The following is a 21868-nucleotide window of genomic DNA, read 5'->3' on the forward strand; positions in this document are numbered from 1 at the left end:
GGGTTCTGTAGGAAAGTAGAATCTTTCAGGCATAGATACCCCCACTTTTGTGCCTGGTGTCAGTGTGTTTTGACTGTACTTCACTGGGATCTTGCTAATCAGGACCCCAGTGACTGTGCTTGCTCTCCTCTAAATTTTCTGGTAAGTACCTTGTACACCCCACAATAGGCATACTAGGCGACCATTGTAAGCCCCTAATATATGGTACTGAGGTACCCAGTGCATTGGTACACCAGGGGTCCTCCATGGGCTGAAGTATGTATTATGCCACCCATGGGAGCCCATGCAAACTGTGTCTGCAGAGCTGCCACTGCACTCTGCGTGACAGGGTGCATGCACCCTTCACTTTAGATAGAAGGTTTCCCTCATATACTGGTCACTGCTCTTAAAACCTATAAGTCACCCCTAAGGTAGGCCCTTCAGTCCAAGAGCAAGGTGAACGGCTTAAGTGTGTGGATACCTCTACAAGAGCAGAGGTAACCCTACAAAGCCCGGACTCCATTTTCTGGGCATTGTAAGTGCAGGCAGCCTTCTTAAGGTATGTAGTGGACACTGGCTTGTCAAGATATCCAGCTACATAATGGCTACCCAGAACCTAGTCATGTTTGGTATCAAGCATGTTGGAATCATGCAACTACACATATTCTAGTGTTAGTTACATGATACCATGTACTGGGGGGCTCCTTAGAGGAACCCCCAATACCTACCTGTGTAACCTTTCAAGGTCTGCTTGCCAGCCCGTGCAGGCTTTAGACACTGTTCTGCCCCACTGCTGATAAGCCTAATTCGGGCAGGGGAAGCTGAACAAAGGATTTCCTGCTATGGAGAGGTGTGACCGCCTCTCCTTTAGAAATAGGTAGGGTGGGGTTGCTTCAGAGCAATACCAGTCTGCATTGAAAGGCACATTTCATCCCCTCCTTGCATGAACCAGTTTCACCCAGTGCAGGAGCCCTTGGCTCCGGCGCAAAACCACACAAAGCACGGGAGGTGTCTACGCCCCTGTCCAACTCCTCCAGGTGGCCACTAGATTCTGCCATGTTGAATCTTGGCCTCTGGGAGCATCTGACTGGCTAGAACATTTGAGTAGTGTCCCTGACCCACTCTGATAGGTGGGTTGCCACAGAAGAGGCTCTCCTGAGGGTAGGCCCTTAGATTTGTCCAGACAACAACTTCTGGAACTAACTGCTTGTCTTCTGAAGCTTGTTGAAAGACTCTTCTGCTTGTGGACACTGGAACTCTGCTGTTCGTCAAGCCAGGACCCACAACAAGACTACTCCTAGAAGGGAGAATCCAGCTGCATCTTCGTCCCTGTGCTTCTTCAAGATTTGCAAATCCATGGCCGTGCATCCTCAAAGTCACCAGGATGCAGCCTGCATCCCAGGTGAAGAACTCTACCTTGAAGCATCCGCAGGCACCTCGACATCGAAGACCAGTTTACTGATCATGTTGTCCCACGGACATCCTCTGCAACACAGACTGCGGTCGGTTGGTTCTCTAGAGGCCTGACCAGTCTTCCCTGCAAGTTGGGAGACTGTAATCCCTCTCCAGCCAACGTGTCCGCCTCCCTGTGCACAGTGTCTGTTTGTCATTGCCAAGACTTTTGGCTTTCTTCCCAGAAGATCTTCAAGCTCCAAACAGCCCCTGCCTCTAGCACTGCACAGCTCCAAGCAAGTCATCCTGCCTGCACCTCTTGCCTCATGGAATTTCTTCTGTGTGTTGCCGGGGCTTCCTTGCGACTTCCTGTGCCTGCTACCAGTGGGTCCCAGAGGAGGCTTTACTGATTCCTTCCAGCTCTCCATCGTGCGGAGGACCGGCCCTGACTTACCCTTGCTAGGTTAGTCCCTCAGATCTTGCTGGTCTGCTTCCCTGCATCTTCACTTGAGAACCGTTGTTTGCTTTTGCCAAGGCTTTAAGGAGGTCCTGCCAGTCACTGATCCTTCTGCACTCGACCAGTGTGGGACAGCTTGTGAGAGGCTCCTGGTCTTCTACGTCGCCTGGTCTCCACAGTTGTTGTTTTCTTCTCATCGCATCTCAGCAAGAACCTAAAACCAGGGCTGGTATTGTGCTCCAGTGCCTTCTGGTCACCTCGGGTTGTTTGGACTCTGTCCTCCCTGCTTTCAGGTTCTTCTCATCTGGATTCTTCTTTCTGGCTCCACCAGCCTAAGGACCACAAGACGCTGTAGCTGCAGAACTTCACAAACCTCCATTGGCATCTACGGAGGTTTCCGACATCACTTTACCCCTATGCACCCGGACTACCTGGTGCAGGTATCTGTCTCTTCTGGGTATCAACAGGTGGGATGACTCTCCAGCCTTCCTTCCTTCGGGGTCCTTTAGGACACCACTTACCTGTGCAGTCCTATAGACGTCTGACCCGATGTAACCACTCTGCACCGGGCACCTTGGGGTCCCTGGCTGCTCACCTTGGGTAGTTCCATGCTTCCCATGGGGTCTTCCAACCTTGGGTCCTAGTCCTGTTTTTGCACTATTCTGCATCCCACTATTTTAGTATATAGTTTTGCTCCCTCGGTGGGGCCCTATGTGTTTTCCTATGCTACTTAAACCTTTTCTAAGTATTTCTTGTCTGTAGTTGATACCTCTGGGTAGAAGGCACACCAAGTTAGTATCTAGCGTGTAGTAATAAAAATAAAGTAAACCTAAACACCATCACTAAGGGTTCCTGAACTCACCATAGGTGGATACTCTATCCTGGGCCAGCCTTCTACAGGTTCTCCCTATTGTTAGAAGATGCCCAGTGCCCCCTGAGTGTAACTGCTATTTGAGATCCACTAGGCAATGTCAGCTGAGTTTATCCTTCCACTGGCAATAGTGTACTTCTGAGGATAACTCAAAGCGGTTTTGCAGCAGGGTAGAGGGGTTGCTGTTTGGGTAGAATGTTTACACTAGGGTCATGGACGCTGGCGACTTGATCTTCTGCCTATACCTCAAAAGTACTCCGAGGCCGGCTGTTGTTCAAGCTTGTTCTGCCATTGCCTCTGTTGGTATTCCCCATCCTAAGCCTAAAAAAGGCGAATAATTCTTGGGAGAACTGCAGAGCAGAAGGAGCTAGGGCTATTGTTGGATATCGTTTGAATAGTGAATGCAGGTACCATGCTGGTCCCGACTGTCCTACCCAGTCAGTAGTGTCCAGACCAGAATGCATGGAGTATTTTGCTGCATCCTGACCATCTTGAATGAGGTGTTGCAGGGAAGGGCTGGATGTTTTCAGAGACAGCTGGCAACATATGTGCCATTCTGTCACACATGCAAGTACATCACCAGGAAGCAGGTGATGTTGACTGACCTTAGGGCAGTTTGTGTTCATGACTATTGCAAAATGGTAGAACTGTACTATCCTTTTATATTCACTGTACTGCTGATCATATATCTCTGCTACTGTCAAACAGTTGTCGCAGCACATATATTTTGCACTAGAAGAACAACTGTGCAATAAATACTTATTGTAACATGCCCGACTGTTTCTTCATTGTAACTCTCTGAGACGAAGTAAGTGAGCAGGAGTAACTGAGTGAAAGGTAGTACATTGTTTCCACGATCCTGGGGGATCAGGGTTGTCATGTTGTAAGGTTGCCAGAAACTATTCTCTCCCCGATAAGAGGAGATTCTAGTGGCACTGTGAGCTAGCTAATGCAAACAGGCTAACATACTCGGTGGGGGTGCTCAGAGTTAGTCTGCCACCAAGCCTACAGTTTATGTTATCCAAACGTGCAGGTCCCGTATGGGTATTATAGGAACTACACTACATTCGCAAAAGAGAAAAAGGGCTTGGCAAATGGGGTAGTGAGAAACGTGTGGGACTGAATCTACTTGTTGATGCCCACAAAACCAGGTTTTCTGGGGTGGGGTGTTGCGTGAGAAAATTTAGATCCCCAGGGCAAGTCTGTGTCACCTTGCAATTTGGCTATGATTGGGGGAATGATTCTGGCTTTGGCCAGGTGCCCAGCAGTACATACAACAGGGCTTTGTTAAAATGAACTAGCGGTTGCTGATTTGTTTGACTTGGGTGAAGTACTTCAGTTAGGACATGTAAGAAATGCCTCTTTTTGTATGGTCACCCCCAACATTGTGTACTGATCCTGATGGTTTTTCAACTCCGAAAGTGTACGGAGGCCTGCTAATAAGACTTCATTGCCAGTTTCTTGACCCTAAACTGTGTATGGTTGATTGGCTTATACGCAATTGGCATAAGCTAACACCTGTAAGTCCCGCACATATGGTACCCACGGCCTGTATGCTAGAGGGTCACCCTTGGAACTGCAGCACTGGCGATGCCACTCTGGATGTGACAAAGGTAAAACATGACTCCTAGTCTGCCACTGCAGGCTAGAAGAGCAATGTATTACTGTTAGCAGTACTTAGCCATTCAAAAGAATGGCAAAGCCCAAACCTCCTTTCCTAATGTGCAAGTCACCCATAAAGAGGGCCTAACGGCCCCTAAGGCAGGATGCATCTCATTTTAAAAGTACACCATGTATTTTACATGTTCTGCCAGTAAAAACGTCAAACTGTCCTTTTTACTGTGGAAAGATTTGATCGTTCCATTGGCGACTACAGGGTTACACAAGGACACCTCAGCTATGCTAACTCCTGAACTGTGCGACCACAGTTGGTACTCCCAATCTATCAAACAACTCGTTACTTTAAACCCGACTTGATGCTCAAGTCAAAATTAATGTAACTTGTTTTAGTGTGCAACTTTTACAAAGTTTCACTTTGTTGCCTTTAGTTTCCTGTGCCCTTAACGGTTCCAAACTGGGTTTGTCTGTGAGACAGCTTTCTGCCCTCCTGGGAAGACGTGCAAATGACTACCAGGAAAGAAGACAATAGCAGTCTGTGCAGAAGAGAGGTGTTACCTCTCCACTGCAGGAAGCCATACGGGTGTTGGTTCAAAAGGCAAGCTTCAAAAGAGAAGCTCGCCTTTGAAGAGCAAATGGGGAACACTTGGGAAGAGAGGTTGCCCTACTTATTAGGTAGACAGGCTGGCACTTGGGCAGTAGAGGGGAAACCAGATGCTGAACCGGTTTTCCAGGGGCGTACTGACACACCTCTTGGCTGAGCTAGGGAGCTCTGAAAGCTAAGCGATGGGTTCTGCCACGTTGGAAGTAGGAAGAATGGTGCATCCAGGGTTAGCCAGATGTCACACTTCAAAGGAAGTGGCCATCAGAAGGGAGGGTACCTAGTAGCCCATTGGCCTTCAACAGCATTCTACCCTGAGTGGAATTGACTGATCACGAATAGGGCTCCCAGAACTCAGATTTCGATGGACTGGAAAAAGGACCAATGAAACACTGCCCTGCTGCACCAATGACCCAGTGAAAAGAGGCTGCACAGACGGGGACTGCACCTTCTGAACATAGTGGCTAGCAAAAGAGAAGGTACTGTGCCTACTGTGTTCTACTCATGGAGAAATCATTTCCTGAGCTCAGCCAAAGCAAAAGACTCCAAGGGTCAATTGGATGACCTCCTGTTCGCAGCAAAGGGTCACAACAGCTGAAGACTGGGGCAAGTTGTAGCCCAGATCTTCGCATCGCCGCCAAGTAGCAACAGAGACAAGGACCCGACGCTCAAGGTTGCAACTGAGTCTGCTGTACCCGGGAGAGTTGTCAGAGTGCAGCGGGGTCGCTTAGGAGATGAGTTATCACCCAGAAAAGGATTTGGCTGTAACCGCAATGCCGGGCTACTGGACTTCTGCTGGGACCACAGAGGGACGTCAACATCTGTGGCCAGGACTGCCCCACCAAGTTTGGGGACCGAGGAGTATCCACATAAAGATCCCCATTGACCGCATAGTATCTACAGCATCCTTGACCATCTTCAGCAACCTGCATCCCTTTCCCTTGCATCAGGACCACTTCCCTAGGAACCTACAGCAAGAGGATAAAAGTGCCTGGAACGGACTGAAGACCGCTTCTTTCTCGGAGGTAACTGTTTCTGTGGACCATGCTTGTCCCCCTGACTGGCTCCCTGCCAGAGTTGTTTGCCTAAAGTAACTCAAAGTAACCGCAATGATACTTACCCAAGTGTTTCTTGAAAATGCTTCCAAGAGTCAAATTTATTGAATTTACCAATGCTCCTTCACGGTTAAGTGAAAAAGAGCATATTTACTGTTCCTTGTAAATGCTGTATCTCCAGAACCCTCCGGTGGATCTTTTTCATTTTGGCTTCCAAAATATATATATATGTAGTCTAATTTTAAACACTGGTGTTGGATTTCTTGAGTGTCTTGTGTATTTTTTCTGCATTTGTTTTGGTGCTGCTAAACAAGCTCCTTACCTTCGGTAACGCCTTACCTGGTAGAGACTCTATCTAGCCGCAGGTTCCGAACAACGCTCCTCCAGCTCCAAGTCAGAGTCAAGGATGACAATGGGGATGGGGCCACAGGGGAGCAGATGCATCCCTGATTCCAAGAGGGCCGACTGGAGCTGGAGATGAAACTGCTGACAGAGAACCAGTGGGGGCTCCTCACGAACCTGCGGGCCACCCAAATATGAGGTGCATGGCCTCATAGAACTCACAAAATTGGGCAGAAGTCGCTCCCGTTCCTGGAAACTTGGGGAGGTACGGAGGTAGACCAGGGACAGGCTTAACCATGAAGCCAGGCATCGAATGACAATGCTCCCTTGTCTTGTCAGATGACTTCGACGGATGGGGTCAAGTCGAATACCTCTTCAACTTCTTACTTTTCTTTCTCTTGTGGAACTTACCCGAAGATGACTTTGAATGCAGCAAGTATTCTGGACTCCACAAACGATCCCGGGACCTTCCTCTCGACCAGGGTCAAGACCGGCGCAGGTCGAGCGGCAGGAGCTTGAGGAAGCACTCCCTCAAGGCATTGAGGTGCATGGCATGGCATTCGACGTAGGTCTTCGCGACGTGCTCGGGGCATCAGAGGCAAACAAGGTGTGGGTCCATCACTGATATCGGTCAGTGACAGGCGCTGCAGGACTTGAAGTCAGCCTTCCTACTTAACATCCTGCCACACCAGGAGAAGATCTAAAAAACAAAAACGCAGACAAAAAGTTGAAAAAGGTCTGCCAAAAAATTACTGGGAGCAGCCCTCTTTGGATCTGCACACTGACTGCTGTGGAAAGGAAAAAAACTAACGGCAGCGCGTTGGGGTTGCATCTATATAGGCACCATGAACGTTACTCCCAGCACATTCGATGCAGATGACACCATGTGGAGCGGAATGATACCAAATATTGGCGCACAGGCGTACTGCTCATGAAAAATGTGCACATCCAGTCTGACGCCTTGGGATAATTCTAAGATAAGGAATCTATGGCTAGAAGTCTCTATCAGATTAAATGCTTTACAGTTGTTCCTTTGTGTCAGCCTTGATGCTCAGAGCCAAAGCTACCCAGGGTTGAAGTACAGGGTTTAACAAATGAAACCTACATGTCCTAAAGGGGTTTGTAATTGTATTACATGGTGAGGTCACAGAACTACACCCTATTTCCTCACAGCGTTCTTTCAATCACTTTTCAAATTTTTTGTTGTTTTTTTTTTATTGACATTTGGTATACAGGACCATTAAACATACATATCCATAACGCGTATTACAATATGCTTGCCCGACATGGGCAGTTTGTACATGATCCTAGTTGTTACATTTTGATGCTCCTAGAGTTATGCTAAACATGTGACATATCTGGGCATCTCCCCTTACATCCATACTTCATGTCTGTAGAGGCGGACTGATTCCATACTGTCCATCCTTCCTCCGTAAGTATGTGAAGTGTAGGCACGCCTATATCAATGCACTACGGGGTCTGTGCACAATTCTATTGACAATAGTGTTACTTTGTCTTTAGGGTTTTGTTGTTATTTTCTGTAAAAGAACCAAATGCAGTATAGAACAACAGACAGCATCCGGTGGTTGTGGTGCATTTCAGCTGTGGGTTCAATAAAGGCTTTTAAGACTTTGAGAGAGGCTGTTATGCATCATGTTTCCATCTTTACCGGCTGTGCCCAAAGGTGTGTCCAGATGGGAAGGGACGGGGGAGGGCTTGGATTGCGGGACTATTGGGAGGGGTCGCTACTGATCCATTTGCAGGCAGAGGGTTTGAGTGTGGGTTGGCCTGAGAGCTATCTTAGTGTCTCTACCGTGAACTGGTGTGGTGCTCTCTATGGGGGATCATAAGGAACCTGCATGAGTGTTATGCCGGAGACCCTCTTCCCCAGCTTTTTTAAAGAGCTTTGGGGCCTAGTGTTGTGATCTCTGCCGGACGGTGAGGAGGGCTGGGGTTCCCGCTGGTGGGTTCTGTTGTGTGGGGGATCGCTCCCTGGGACAAGTCAGAGGCCTCCCGCTAGTTTGGTTCTAGATCTGCATTCTCCCGAGTCTGAGGCCCCAATTTTCCAAGTTCCTGTCGGCATTTTCGTCTGTGCAGACTGCTCGTAGCCGACGCTCCTCTGCAATTCCCCATTCACGCAGGTCTGCCTTCCACTTCTCTTGGAGAGGGGCAGTGGCCTGCTTCCAGTGAATGGCTATGCAGCGTTTCACCAGGACCAATCCTAGCATGGTAAATTTATACTGCATACAGGTTGTCTCCTTAGGGGCCTGCAATACGTCCAGCAAACAGTGCTTAATTAACATCTCGACTGGGAGTTTTGTCGCATTCTTCAGGATGTCCAGGATCATGATCTAGTATGGGCAAAGTAGGGGACATTCCCAGGTCATGTGAGCAAAATGGGCTGGGGCGGCTCCACATCAGTGGCAGTTCGGCGTGTGTGTTGAGTCGGACGAGACAAACATAGGGGGGTCAGGTCTGTACGGTAGAGATAGTTGAACTGGGAAAGTTTAAATCGAGCATTGCTCGACAATTCTTGCACCTGCACAAATGCTCTTTTCCATTCCCCATCGGTTAGTGGCACGGGTAGGTCCTCCGTCCATCTGTCCCGGGTCCTTACTAAGTCAACTCTACGGTCAGCTTTCAGGGCTTTGTACAGACATGATATTAGTCTCATAAAAGATCACAGGTCTGTGATCGTGAGCAGGCTGTGGGATTCTTCCGGCTCATTGGGGAATGAAGTACATATTTCACGTACCGTACATGTTATCTTAGCATAATGCAGAAAGTGTCCTCCTGGGATTCAGTAGCATTCCTTCGCATCCTCAAAGGAAATGAAGGTATCATTGAGGTAGGGGTCACCTGCAGTAACACAATCACCGTCAAACCACCCAGATAGATCCATCACCGTCTGTATATGATGAAATCCTGGGAGCTATTTTAAGGGAAGTGTGCAGGCATAAGGGGCTCTCCGCAATACAAGTTTAACGCTCGTTCCGAGGCCCAGGCAACCTGGCTTATTACAAATGGGCAATCTCAAGGGGTCCACGAGCCTATCATAAGGTATTTAGGTAAATCTGCCTCTGGACACCAATCAGCTAGTAATCTTTTTTCTATGTTCGGACCGTCCACGCATCATTGTGCCGCGTATTGGAGGAGTCTCGCAAGATAGTAGAGGTGCAAGTCTGGGAGGCCTAAGCCTCCTTGTTCCATGTCTAATTTTAGGAGGTCCAGTTTCACTCAGCTGCGTTTCCCAGCCCATACAAGGGATACTAAGAGACTGTTCAGGGTGGTGAAATTGTCGTTGGGGATTCAACAGAGTCAGTTTTGCAATGTATATAGGCAGCGGGGCACTAGTACCATTTTTGCTAGAGCTACTTGTTCCATGACCAATAATGGAAGGCAGTTCCAGAAGAGTATTGACGCCTTCAGACCCGTGAGTATTGTTCCTGTGAGAAGTTGGCCTGATGAATGATGTCACTAGTTCTAGTGTACACCTTATATCAGTCCAAATACCCTTATGGTGATTGGTTGTAAAGTCAACCTTATAGACCAGCTATCCTAGTGGTAGCATGGACAAGAGCAGTCTTAGGCTAAACTCTGAATGGCATGTGAAGCCAGCTGTGATACCATATATAATCCCTTGAATACCAAATGAAAGGACACCACAACAGATATATATATATAAAATAAAGTGTATTTATTCTAGTCAAACCCTCAGCACTCTTTATGAGATTAGAGGTAAGTACAACACAGTCTTATTTAAGCATACATTAAGTCACACAGGTAAGTAATACAGTTAGGCCCTAGGGGCCACGCAAACCATATACTAAGTAAGTGGTATAAGGACCACTGTCATGGAAATAGGATAGGCCTAGGCCTAGGGAATCGGTGGGGCTACACTACACTAGCAACAGTTAGGAAGTGGGAGGCCCACGGGATTCAGGTGCAGAGTGGAAACACTCACGCGTAATGCGTAAAAGTCGATAGAAATAGTAGTAGTTAGAAATTAACAGTTTAAGGACACTTCTGAAGCAGCTAGAGAGTCGAGACTCGGAAACTAGACCCTAGGATAGTCACTACCCTTGTGAGCACCGAAGTACCCAAGTTACCTAGCCCACAGGCTGCAGGTGCATAGGTGTGAACTTGCATCGGGTTTCGTCGTGGACTTCTATGGATGCCTGAAGGAAAGATGCTGACAGGCGGTCAGTGAAGAGTGTCCGGTGGATCCCAAGGCTGGGATCAAGAAGAGAGGAGACCTGCAAGCAGAAGGGACAGAGTCAAGGTCACTAGCCAGTGACCACGTGGAACCAGGAAGGAACCAGGCGATGTCGTGAAGATTGCAGGTGAAGGTGAAGCTTGTCGCTGCAGCCACGAGGACAAGGGAACGTCGAGGACGACCAGGACCAGGAGGCGAGCTGTCCCACGAAGGCTCTTGCTGTCGGCGGCGTCGAAGTTGGACTAGGACTCACCAAGCCTTGGCAAGCAGAACCCACGAAGAACGGAGGACTTGCTTCTGGTGCAGACCAGGAAGGTCTGGGGTGCTTCTCTTTTTCAAAGAAGCGGGAGCCAGTCTGGAGGAGCCAAACCAGCGCTGAAGATTGCAGGGTGCGTCGTCTCAAAGGCCACTAGCCAGCGGGCAAGCAACCGGACAGACGCGGCAAGCAGGAAAATGCAGAAGGGCCCCACGCAGGACTCGTGGAGTGTGGGGGGCTGGTCTTCGGTGCAGATGGTGCTTGGGGTTGGGGCTTCTCAATCCCCGGTGCACAACATCGAGGGTGCCTCTGAAGCTGCGCTTGAAGATACTAGCCACTTTTCCCAGGTAGCCGGTCCCACGTCTCTCGTCGCCTCCACAGATCTCAGCACGGCTGTGGATGTGGATCAGGGTCGGAGAAGTCTGGAAGTCAAGGCTCTGGTCGGGCTCTGCAGTCGGTCCCTCGTAGAACTTTAGCAAAGCAAAGGGTAGTCTCTTGATGGTGCCTGTTTGCACAGGGTAGCCACTCCTTGGCCACAAGGGAGATTTCTTCAGTCTTCTTCCTGAGGTCGAATGTCGAAGGTCCAGAGTTTCTGTTCAAGTTGCAGATTCAGGTTAATCTAATTTCTGCAGGGCTCAGCTACCTACTGATATACTGGGCTAGTGGGCTGGGCTACCTGCAAGGTCCCTCCTATGGGTGGCACCAGGAAGGGGAGTGGTTACACCCCCTTTCCTTTGTCCAGTTTCGCGCCAGAGCTGGGGCTGGAGTGCCCCAGCGCCGGTTTGAACTGGACTATGCATGGGACACCTTGTGTGCCCCAGGCAGTGTCTCATTCCTTTCAGCCCTCCCTGCCCCAATACACTAAAGTCTGTCTGGGGAGGTGCTAGCACCTCCCCAAGCAGGAAACCTATTGTCCAGGCCTCCGTGGCTGGGAGGGCTCCCAGCTGCAGGAGGTCAGACTCGTGTCTGTGGCAGCAGCATCCATTTTGTGATGCTGAGGCTTTGGTCAGAGTTAAACAGCAAAGTAGGATTTTAACATGTCTCTCCCTCTAGAAGGGGGGAATAATATCCTCATCACCAGAAATGGTATGGGGGTATTATTCCAATGTGTTAGACACCTTACACAACATGTTTTGATAAAGCCAAACCATAGTTACCATAACCGTTTAAGATTATAAGGCACTTTAAGAGTATATGGTAGGCTATATCATAGAACAGCTATAAGGACATGGTTCCGAAAGCTGCAGACAGGCTCAGCTCATGCTAGAGCACCATCTAATATGTTACCAAGCACTCTGCCTCCAGGATTGTTAAGGCCTGCCATAGGAGTGGCTGATAGGTACACATGTGTCTATATATAAGGTAGGTATAGGAATACTACACCTAAGCAAGGGGTGATTACACGACCTTGCCCCAGCTGAGTGATCAGCCAGTTGTGTCTGAATGGAAGGCCAGGCCAGGGGTGGCATAATACATGCTGCAGCCCCTGGGAGGCCTAGGGTACACCTATGCCCTGGGTACCTAGGGTACACTGTACAGGGTCCAATAAGGTGATCCTTACCAATTGGTTATGTACCTAGGGTACATGGAGTCCATTTTAAAGAGAGAGCAGACAGCCTGAGACCCTGAATGGCAGGATCTCAGGCCAACTAAGTCGAAAAACCAGCTAGACACTAGGCAAAAAGTTGGGGGTAACCATAGTCAGATATCCACCTTCTTACAGTTCCCATGTTCAGGGCGTGTTGGGCATCAGCTGCATGGGCAACTTGTATGCATAGTAACGGAAATTATGACATTCCCATGCAAATGCTGGGGGGGAGGGTGAGGGGAGGGGAAGTTCTGCAATGTCCCTCACTGCTAATCCTGCCAGGGGGAACATAACTGACTTTTGGCGATTAATAGTCAGTCCCCGAAATCTGCCAACACTGTCAGAAGGGTCTGGATGGCCTCTACAGAGTGATGCAAATATAGCAGCGCGTCATCAGGGTAATGGGATATGGCATGAGTGTGCTCTCCCACGACTATGCCCCATTGTTCCATATTTCTCCTCAGTCGGATTGCTAATGGTTCCATTCAAAGTGCGAATAGAAGTGGGGATAGCGGGCATCCCTGTCTTGTGCCCCGCTCTATGGAAATGAGGGTAGAAACTAGTCCACCACTGCATGCTCTAGCCATTGGGTGACAGTACAATAGGCGAACCCCGAAATAAAGTCTGAGCCGAGTCCCAGTACCGCCCATAAGTAATCCCATTGCAGACTATCAAAGGCTTTCTCGATGTCCAGGGCAACCGCCGCCGCCGCCTGAATATCCATGCCCTCAGTGGAGTGGAGCATATGAGCGAGCCTGCGTACCTTTATGTGGGTGCCCCGGCTTAGCATGAATCCACATTGATCCTCATGCACTAACTGGGCGACAACCTTATTCCCAGGACTTTGGCCAGGATTTTTGTGTCCACCCCCAACATAGATAAGGAACGACATGAGCCAAGTGATGTGGGTTCTTTGCCCGGTTTTGAAGCATAACTATTTGGGCTTCCCGCATGGATGGTGGAAGTATCCCCACACCTTTGGCCACTCGCAAGATCTCGAACAGCCTATGAAGTAGTATATCATCGATTGTCTTATAGCATTCTACTGGTAGGCCATCTGGCCCAGGAGGCTTACCGCCTGCCATGTTCTACACTGACTCTTGAAGGTCTCCCAGGAGGATCCCCCCCCCCCCTCCCACCTCCCACCCCCCACCCCAGGAACTTTACTTTTTTCATCCGTGAGATGTGGTAGGGGTATCCCATCTAGGAACTGTTCTACGCTCGACCTGCCTGCTACCGGGTAACTCTTGTAGACTGCTGCTAAATGGTGCAAAGCAGTGTGTTTATGGACATCTGGGTATGTACGAGGGTCCTGTCAGCTTAGCGTAGTGCTAGTATGATGGGTGGGTGATGTTCCAGTTTAAGGAGCCACGTCAGTAATTTACCTGATTTGTCCCCTTTCCTGTGTAGGAATTGGCAGTATTCCAGTCGAACCAGGCAATCTAACCTGTCCCATAAGTCTCCCACTCTGCAGTGAGCACACAATAACTCTTCACTATCTGATCACGTATCCGGGCCGGTACTTTGCAGCGAGGCCAATATATTCTCAGCTTCCGTTAGGTCTTTCTCTAGCCGCTGCCTCATGCTGCCCACCTTTGACAAGCGTCTTCCATGCAGCACTACTTTTATTGCATCCCACTCCGTCTCTCTGGTATTCGTGGACAGCCAGTTGCTGGTAATTTTTCTACTAGTCACTTCGCCAAGCTCTGTTCAAAAAAGGTCACCTTTCAGCGCTCTGGGTTGCAGACACCAAAGCGGTAAATTGGGTCTGCCATGCCTGGTTCCCCAGTGCAATACAACAGGGGCATAATCAGAGAGGAATCTGCCTAATATTTTTATACCTCTGACGGCCGCAGCAGTAAGCAAAAAAACGGTCCAGACGGCTATAGACAAAATGGGCTGGGGTGTAACGTGTATATTCCTGCTTTTCTGGGTTTACCATCCGCCACCAGTCCACACATCCTCGACGTTGCATTACCCCCTGAAGGGCTATTGTCATGTTGGATTTTGTATGAGCTCTCGGGGGGTGCCTATCTAGAGCGCCATCTGACACACAGTTAAATCGCTGGCCCACAAAAGAGGGATACCCGCATATGATAACAGTTGTTTTTCTATGTCTAGGTAAAAGTCGCCATCATCCATGTTAGGGGCATAGATGTTCAGTATACATATTTCCATGCCGTCTAGTATGCCATGTATTAATTTGTATCGTCACTCTATATCTGCTGTGTAGCCAATGATCCGAAAAGGGAGTCTGTGGGGCTATCCAAATTGCCACCCCTGAAGAATAATTGAATAGGTTGCGTAGAACATCTGACCTCTCCATTTTGTGTGTAATTTTTAGGCCTCTGCGTCAGTTAAATGTGTTTCCTGCAGCATGGCTATGTGGGTCCCTTGTCTACGAAGGTAGGTTTGTGCTCTGTATCGTTTAACAAAGGTGTTAAGCCCCTGTACATTCCATGTCACAATATAAAAACGGTCAATCTGTTATTAGTGTTCTTGGGAAAAAACTGGTATGCCCTCCCTGCCAGTGCTGTCTACGTAAAACTTCAAACTGAACTGTTTCCCTCCCACCAACCGGGTAAACAAATGTAAACCCATCGTGCTTCCCCAATCATGGTCTGACATTTAACCCCCAATTAAAATCAGAAGCAGAACCAATGGATACATAGCCCTCTTGTCAAACGGAAGCGAGAACTGTCACAAAGATACACTACTCATAGTGTCGCTCAACTCAATCACACACCTTCATACACAATCGTACAACACCGCTATTATCCCTGCGCAGCCTGCCGTTCACAGCGTTCAGGTCAATCCGCTGATGTCGAGTAAGGCATTTCAAATCAGGCATAAGCATCGCTGGTGGGCCTTGGTTATACTTCTGAGAATTTTCTTCCTGTTCTCCAGTCCACCAAGGTTCCAGCAACAGGTTTAAGTATGGATACACAGTTCCTCAGTTCTGGGGTGAGTGTTTAAGTGTTCATGGTTTGGGGAGTCTCCTCCACTACATCCTCCAAACTGACTTCTGAGCTGGTGGCCATAACAACCTCCACTAGTGCTCTGGTTTCCTTTTCTTCCACTTGTAGTGGGGCCTGGCTCACACAAGAAGCCTGCACCCCTTCGCTGTCTGAGCTGGTGTGTTCCAGGTTCAGGGAGCCATCTTGTCTTACAACTACTCGTTGTGCAGATCTTGAGGCTTGTTTGTTCCACCGCTCACGTTTGTTTGACTTCCTTGGAGCCCAGGATTCTGGGGGGTGGAGGGGGAGTCTATTCGGGCCTCTCGGGGATGGTATCCGGTCATCTCCCCACCAGTCAGTCCAAGATGCTTTTGAGGTGGTGAAGTAGTGTGTTTTTCCTTCATGTATGACTTTAAGTTTGGTGGAGTATAACAACATGTATTGCAGATTCATTACACTTAATTTCTGCTTCACGCCCCCAAAGGACATCCTTTGTTGCTGTACCATATGCGTGTAGTCAGGAAAAATTTAAATAGTATGTTTTTCAAAGACCGGGTCTTTTCTGCGTCTGGCCCCCTGAAGTATACAGTCCCGATCTCCATAGTTGACGATCTAAGCTACGAGGGTGCGCGGAGGGGCACCTACAGGGTGGGCCGAGCCCAGCGCTTGGTGCGCCTGCTCTATCACAGAGCAGGGGGAGAGGGTGGCCGCGGGCAGAGCTGCTTTGATCATGTGTGATGCCCTCGGCTCCCTCCGGGAAGCCCACGACGCATAGGTTATATCTGCCAGAGTGGCCCTGGCGTCCTCTGCCCTATGCTCCAGCACTGTTGTTTTTGCCGCTAGTTCCGTGAGAGCCGCTTTCAGAGAGGAGTCTTCGGTCTCCAATATTGCCACCTTTTGGTCTGTGGCCAGGGACCTCTCAACTACTGTACGCAGGTCCACCAGAAGTAGACCTACATCCAGGGTGACCTCACACCTATGTCGGCAGCTCTCGCCGGGCCCCGAACTGCTCACCACTGCTGCGGGGCTCGTCTTGCGTTCTGTCTCAGGCAGTGTATCCAGCGCGGGTCGTTGTCCACTTCTTCACACTTGGTCGGGCTGCAGCACAGACAGCAGCACACGGGCAACCCAGCGGGACCTCCAACCTCGACGTGGACCACCCCAGCTCCCATGGGGCCCGCACTGCTTACCGGGTGCCCCGGCGCCACTGGCTTTCCGTCACAGCTCTGCCTCTGATTTTGCCGTCCCCTGCCGCCGCCTCCAGCAGTGGCACCTCCCAACACCAGGAGGTCACAGGTTCCCTCCACTGGCGTCTGTCCGCGCAGGCCCCAGCTTTTCAGTGCTCCGTGGCGTTGTCATCTTCTGTACTGTTTCTGTACACTCTGTACATTTTTAGTTATTAAGTATAATAAAATGAAAAAGAACACATATTGCAAAGGTCACATTTAAAATAACCACGGAGGTCATACCTCGGGAATGAGCTGACCCATTTGATGCAGTAGAAAGAGACCTTGTCTGACCAAAGCCAGTTCTGGAAATTGTTCTTTTCTTCTCAGCAGGGTTTGCTGACAAACTGCGTTTTGAAGAGTAAACCCTAAAACAGAAAATAATTTATTTGGCATATTAATAAATGAATCAGGGTAGCAGAATAATAGGTAGTTTAAATACTGGCAGGAAGTTAAATTATCAAAGGTTACATGATTTGAATAGAAGAATATGAGTGAGACCATTAAATCTTAAACCCAACCTCTCGATATCAACTAAGCAAACTGAAAGTGGCATTCTGACTTCATTTGTGTTTAAATCTGTATTTGTCTTTGCTCCATGTTCAAGTCTTTGATGATTAACTATAAAGTGAAGTGTGGTGGCCGCATGATAGAAGAGGTTTACAGTTGGGGATGAGTGCCACAGCAGACCCTATTCATGTTGAACCATGGCACCCAGCCCACTAGCCAATCATAAGCCAGAAATATTGCCAGCCTTCAAATTTAGCTGAAATGACAACCTGCATTCACATGGGTTCGAGCACAGCCCCACTCAAGACAAAATCTTCGGTTTCCACAGGAGTAATGTCCTGCACTACTTAGATTCTTGTATATTCATGATGTGTTTGAAATCTATGATAGTATAAGTATGTGTGAGCAGATGTATTGTTTTATATATTTGCCTGGACAAGTGAAGGTAGAATTTATTGGAGTCCACGTGTGTGTGCTAAACATGATGGAACTTATCTTTGTGCTGGGCTGCCAATGTCCCCGTCAGAAGCTGAGACCTGCATGTGCACATCCTGTATTCTCTTCACAACAAACAAGTTATTTCTGTTCGGTGCAGTAGGTAGTCGAACGTATCCATTGATATAGCTGCAGTTTCCCTAACAGAGTGAAACCTATCGCTCTCCTTTTTCCTGTTCAAGATCTGTATCTCTGTTGAGATGGCCTCCCTGTATTGAGCCATTCCAAATAAACCTAGGCCCTCTTGAACCAGTTTCCCAAGGACTGTAGGACTGCATGATCTGGACAAGAATCCATTATGCCGGGAGTATGCCTTCCCACGACTGGAGGGGTCCTTCTAAATTCGAAAGGTGTAGACCACTTCATTAGATAGGAGGGCATTGGGATGGAGCGATCAAGCTGACCTTCGCATCATTCTCAACCCCAATTGTGCTGACCCTGTTTTGTCCATTGATGAGTCGTACAAACACAGCGTGCACAATGACTTTCCTGAAGTATTCTCGGGCAAAGTGGGTTTCCTAAACAGTTTTCAACACAAAATTGAACTAAAAGACTCGGCAGTTCCATGCATGCACAAAGTAAGACATCTTCCCGTTTCTGTCAGAGGCGACGTACAACGGGAATTTAACAGATTGGTCCATGATGGTATAATTGAAAGAGTGGAATCTGCTGAGTGGGTGTCTCCCTTGGTTGTCGTTAAACGCCCCAATGGGAAACTCAGACTTTGCATAGACCTCAGAGACCTCAATAAGAACATTATAGTTGACCAATACCCCTTACCTCGCATCTGTGAAATGTTCAATGCCACTAATGATATGGTTGTGTTCTCTATTATAGATTTAAAATCCGCCTATCACCAGATACCCCTACATGTGGATAGCAAGAAGTACACCACGTTTATTACACCTTTTGGATGTTACCGCTTCACCAGGGTACCGTTTGGTCTGGCTTCGGCTGCAGCGCTTTTCCAAAGAATAACGACTTCTATCTTTGAGGGCGTTGACGGTGTGAGGTTTTTCCAAGACGACATCCTGATCATGGGTAGCACCCAATTGGAACATGATTCACGCCTCAGGCAAGTTTTGAACAAACTTAAAACGCATGGGCTAACAGTTGAGTTAGACAAATGTAAACTATCCCAAAACAAAGTGACATACTTAGGTCACACGATTAGCCAGGAAGGTATCAAACCCAAACAAGGCCTGGTGGATGCCATCCTCAATGCTCCCTTTCCATCTAGCAAGGAAGATGTGAGAGCTTTCCTCGGCTTAACTGAATATTACTCCAAATTCATTAGGAATTTTTCAGAAAAGACGTACAATCTAAGACAACTACTTAAAAATAGAACCAAATTTGAGTGGTACCCAGATTGCCAGAGCACCTTTGACGCCATCAAGAAAGAAATCAGTAATGCACCGTTTCTCAGAGGTTTCGACCCGAAGGCCAAAAGTTTTTTGACTACCGACGCAAGCAACAAAGGACTGGGTGCCGTACTTGCGCAGAAGGACAATGAGAACAATGAATGGGTTGTGACCTTTGCATCCAGATCGCTCACCCCTGCTGAGGAAAAGTATTCAGTGATTGAACGAGAGATGCTGGCCTGTACCTGGGCGTTCAATTACTTCAGAGCCTACTTGTGGGGATATAACGTACACCTTTGCACGGACCAGAAACCATTAATTAAGATTCTGTCTGCTTCTGGTTTGCAGAATGCTTCCCCACGATTAAGTAAAATGTCGATCAAGTTATTGGATTACAACTTCTCAGCAGAATACTGGCCTGGTGTGAAGAACAAAGTAGCTGATTTCTTAAGCAGGCTACCTCTACCACACACGGAAAGTCCAGACGATCAGGTTGAAGCTGAAAAGGTAGCACTACTGTTCAACTCTGATGGTGATGGAATATCGGTGGAGGAGTGGGAACGACATATGGCTAGAGATTCAACACTTCAGAACATTTGCAAGTATATCAACTCCTCTTGGCCGGAGAAACGCTACCTCGATGAGAATGCCATAGCGTTTTGGGAGATAAAAGATGAACTGAGCTTGGAGAATGGTGCGCTGTACAGAATGGGCAAAGCCATAGCCCCCACCACTCTTCGGAACAGAATTCTCAATTTGTGTCACATAGGTCACCTTGGCATCTCAAAAACTAAGCAAAGAGTCCGAACCAACTATTGGTGGCCTGGCATTGACAAACAGACAGAGGTCTTGATAAGAAACTGTGTTGAATGTGGTGATTCAGACAAGACCCTCAAGACGTCCAGAGTTCCTCTCTCTCCCATCACACCCCCCGCGATGGCATGGAAAAGAATAGGATTGGACATCGCCGGACCCATTGAAGGACATGATGGTGAAATCAAGTATTTGCTGGTGGCCATGGACCATTTCTCAAAGTGGCCAGATATAGAAATTGTCTCCGGCGTTGACAGCTCTACAGTCATTTCCTTTCTGGACAAGCTGTTCGTGAGCGAAGGATTGCCCAAATGTGTGCTCACCGACAATGGTCCCCAATTCACCTCCGAAGCATTCAAATCCTTTCTTGAAAGGAATTGCATCACCCACCACACCCTCACTCTACCATCCGGAGGGCAATGGTCTCATCGAACGTTTTAATCGTGTCTTAAAAGGACACATACAATTATCGAGGAATGCCAACCTCAATTGGGAAGAAGAAATATTCAAACTTATTTGGGCCTTCAGGATTTCCCCATGTGCCAGTACCGGTGCAGCACCTTTTGTCCTCATGAAAAGCAGACAACCCTTAAGCAAAGACTTGGGTTGGATGCCAACTTCAAAACAATTGGAATGGTCACCAGAAACTATAAGAAAAAACATTGTCAGGGCGCAAAAGTGTTATAAAGATTGGTATGACTCAAAACATGGTGTGAAGGAACACTCATTTAAAATTGGGGATCTTGTGAAGGTTCGCCTTGAAAGGAATGTCAAGAAGGGAGAAAGCCGATTCTCCGCCCCCCCTTCACATCTGCAAACTTTACAACAATGCAGCAAGACTCAGTGATGGCAAAGTTTGGCACATGAATAGGCTAGCCAGATGTCATCATGAAGCCAAACAAACGAATCGATTTCACAGTGATAGAATTAGCAAAGACTTGTGGGTCAATTATGGTGAAGCCACGAAAGACCCTGTACCTATGTCAAGTAATGGGTTTGCATAAGATCACACATCGGGCACTGACTCCTCCGATTGTCACACGTCGGACCAGTTTGTGGATGTGAGTCCTCGCACACCGATGCTAAATCGGGAGTCGCGGGGGCGATTCACATTCTGACTCTGAAGTTGCACCTGACGGTCAGTGCCACAGTGGAAGGGTTGGTAGAACTGATTCCCACTCAGACACAGAATGTGTATGTGACCCTCATAGAGCTAAGGGCAGGTTTGGCAGAACTATCAACAAACCAAAACGTTATGATGATTTTCTTTGTGATTAACATTGTACAAGTATACTCTATATTGCATAGATCTTGTAATGTCGTTTAAGCATTCAAGGGAGGAAGATGTGTTATGATGTTTACTAGCGCGTGATAGACAATGCGCACGAGCTCTCCTGCGCGAGAGCATCCCTGTTCTCCTTCCCTCCTATTGGTTGTCACAACATTCCACCTGCCCTGGTGTTCCCTGTCCCCAACTGTCAACTGTGATTATTATCCTGCCACAAGAGGTTCTTCCCGCACCTGTGTGGGACTGTTATGAATAAAGCTTCTACTTGTAAATCGAATTAGCGTACTTCCTACAACAAACCCAAGCAAGATGCCCAAAACCTGCAACATTACCCAAGTCAAAGGGTTACTACATTTCCTTCAGAAATCCTTCAGTGGATCAAGAAGGCTGAGCCTGCATCATCACCGATACTCTAATTTACCCACCCAAGGTACCTGTAATTTTATGTCAGGACTGGAGGCTAGCATTATGCATAACCTTTTATTCACCACTTCTGATGCAGCACTTAAAAGCTTCCAAAGGAACAGTATGAAGTCACAAAAACACTAGAACATACAACAAATTAAAGCTCCTCAACATTCCAGTCTCATCCTCTTTTGTTTGCTGCTTCTGAGCAGATAAGTATATTGATTCTTTTTATAAGGCTGTTGGTTACATGTATTGTAAGGTTTCTCAATTTTAAGAGTTCATTTATGTTTTTAATGAGAGAGAATTGGTAAGTATACTTAGAGTATAGATATGTTTGTAAAAAATATGAAATGTATATGTTTTACACAATTTACAGGTACATTTTGAAATGTTTAATTCAGTGATTATAAGGAGTATTAAATAGGTCAGTTCTTAA

General features: G+C 47.9%; 1 protein-coding gene across 3 annotated transcripts in view; it reads right to left on the bottom strand.

The window, feature by feature from the left end:
* Positions 1 to 21868, bottom strand: part of CPLANE1 (ciliogenesis and planar polarity effector complex subunit 1) — a 2680747-nt gene that overhangs the window by 333066 nt on the left and 2325813 nt on the right. For all 3 annotated transcript variants that reach the window (XM_085631095.1, XM_085631092.1, XM_085631094.1), the window contains exon 49: positions 16801 to 16925. In XM_085631095.1, the coding sequence (XP_085487221.1) occupies positions 16801 to 16925 (125 nt within the window). The remainder of the gene's footprint in view (positions 1 to 16800; positions 16926 to 21868) is intronic.

Source organism: Triturus cristatus, chromosome 2_1 (assembly GCF_964204655.1).
Source record: "Triturus cristatus chromosome 2_1, aTriCri1.1, whole genome shotgun sequence".
Taxonomy (NCBI): domain Eukaryota; kingdom Metazoa; phylum Chordata; class Amphibia; order Caudata; family Salamandridae; genus Triturus; species Triturus cristatus.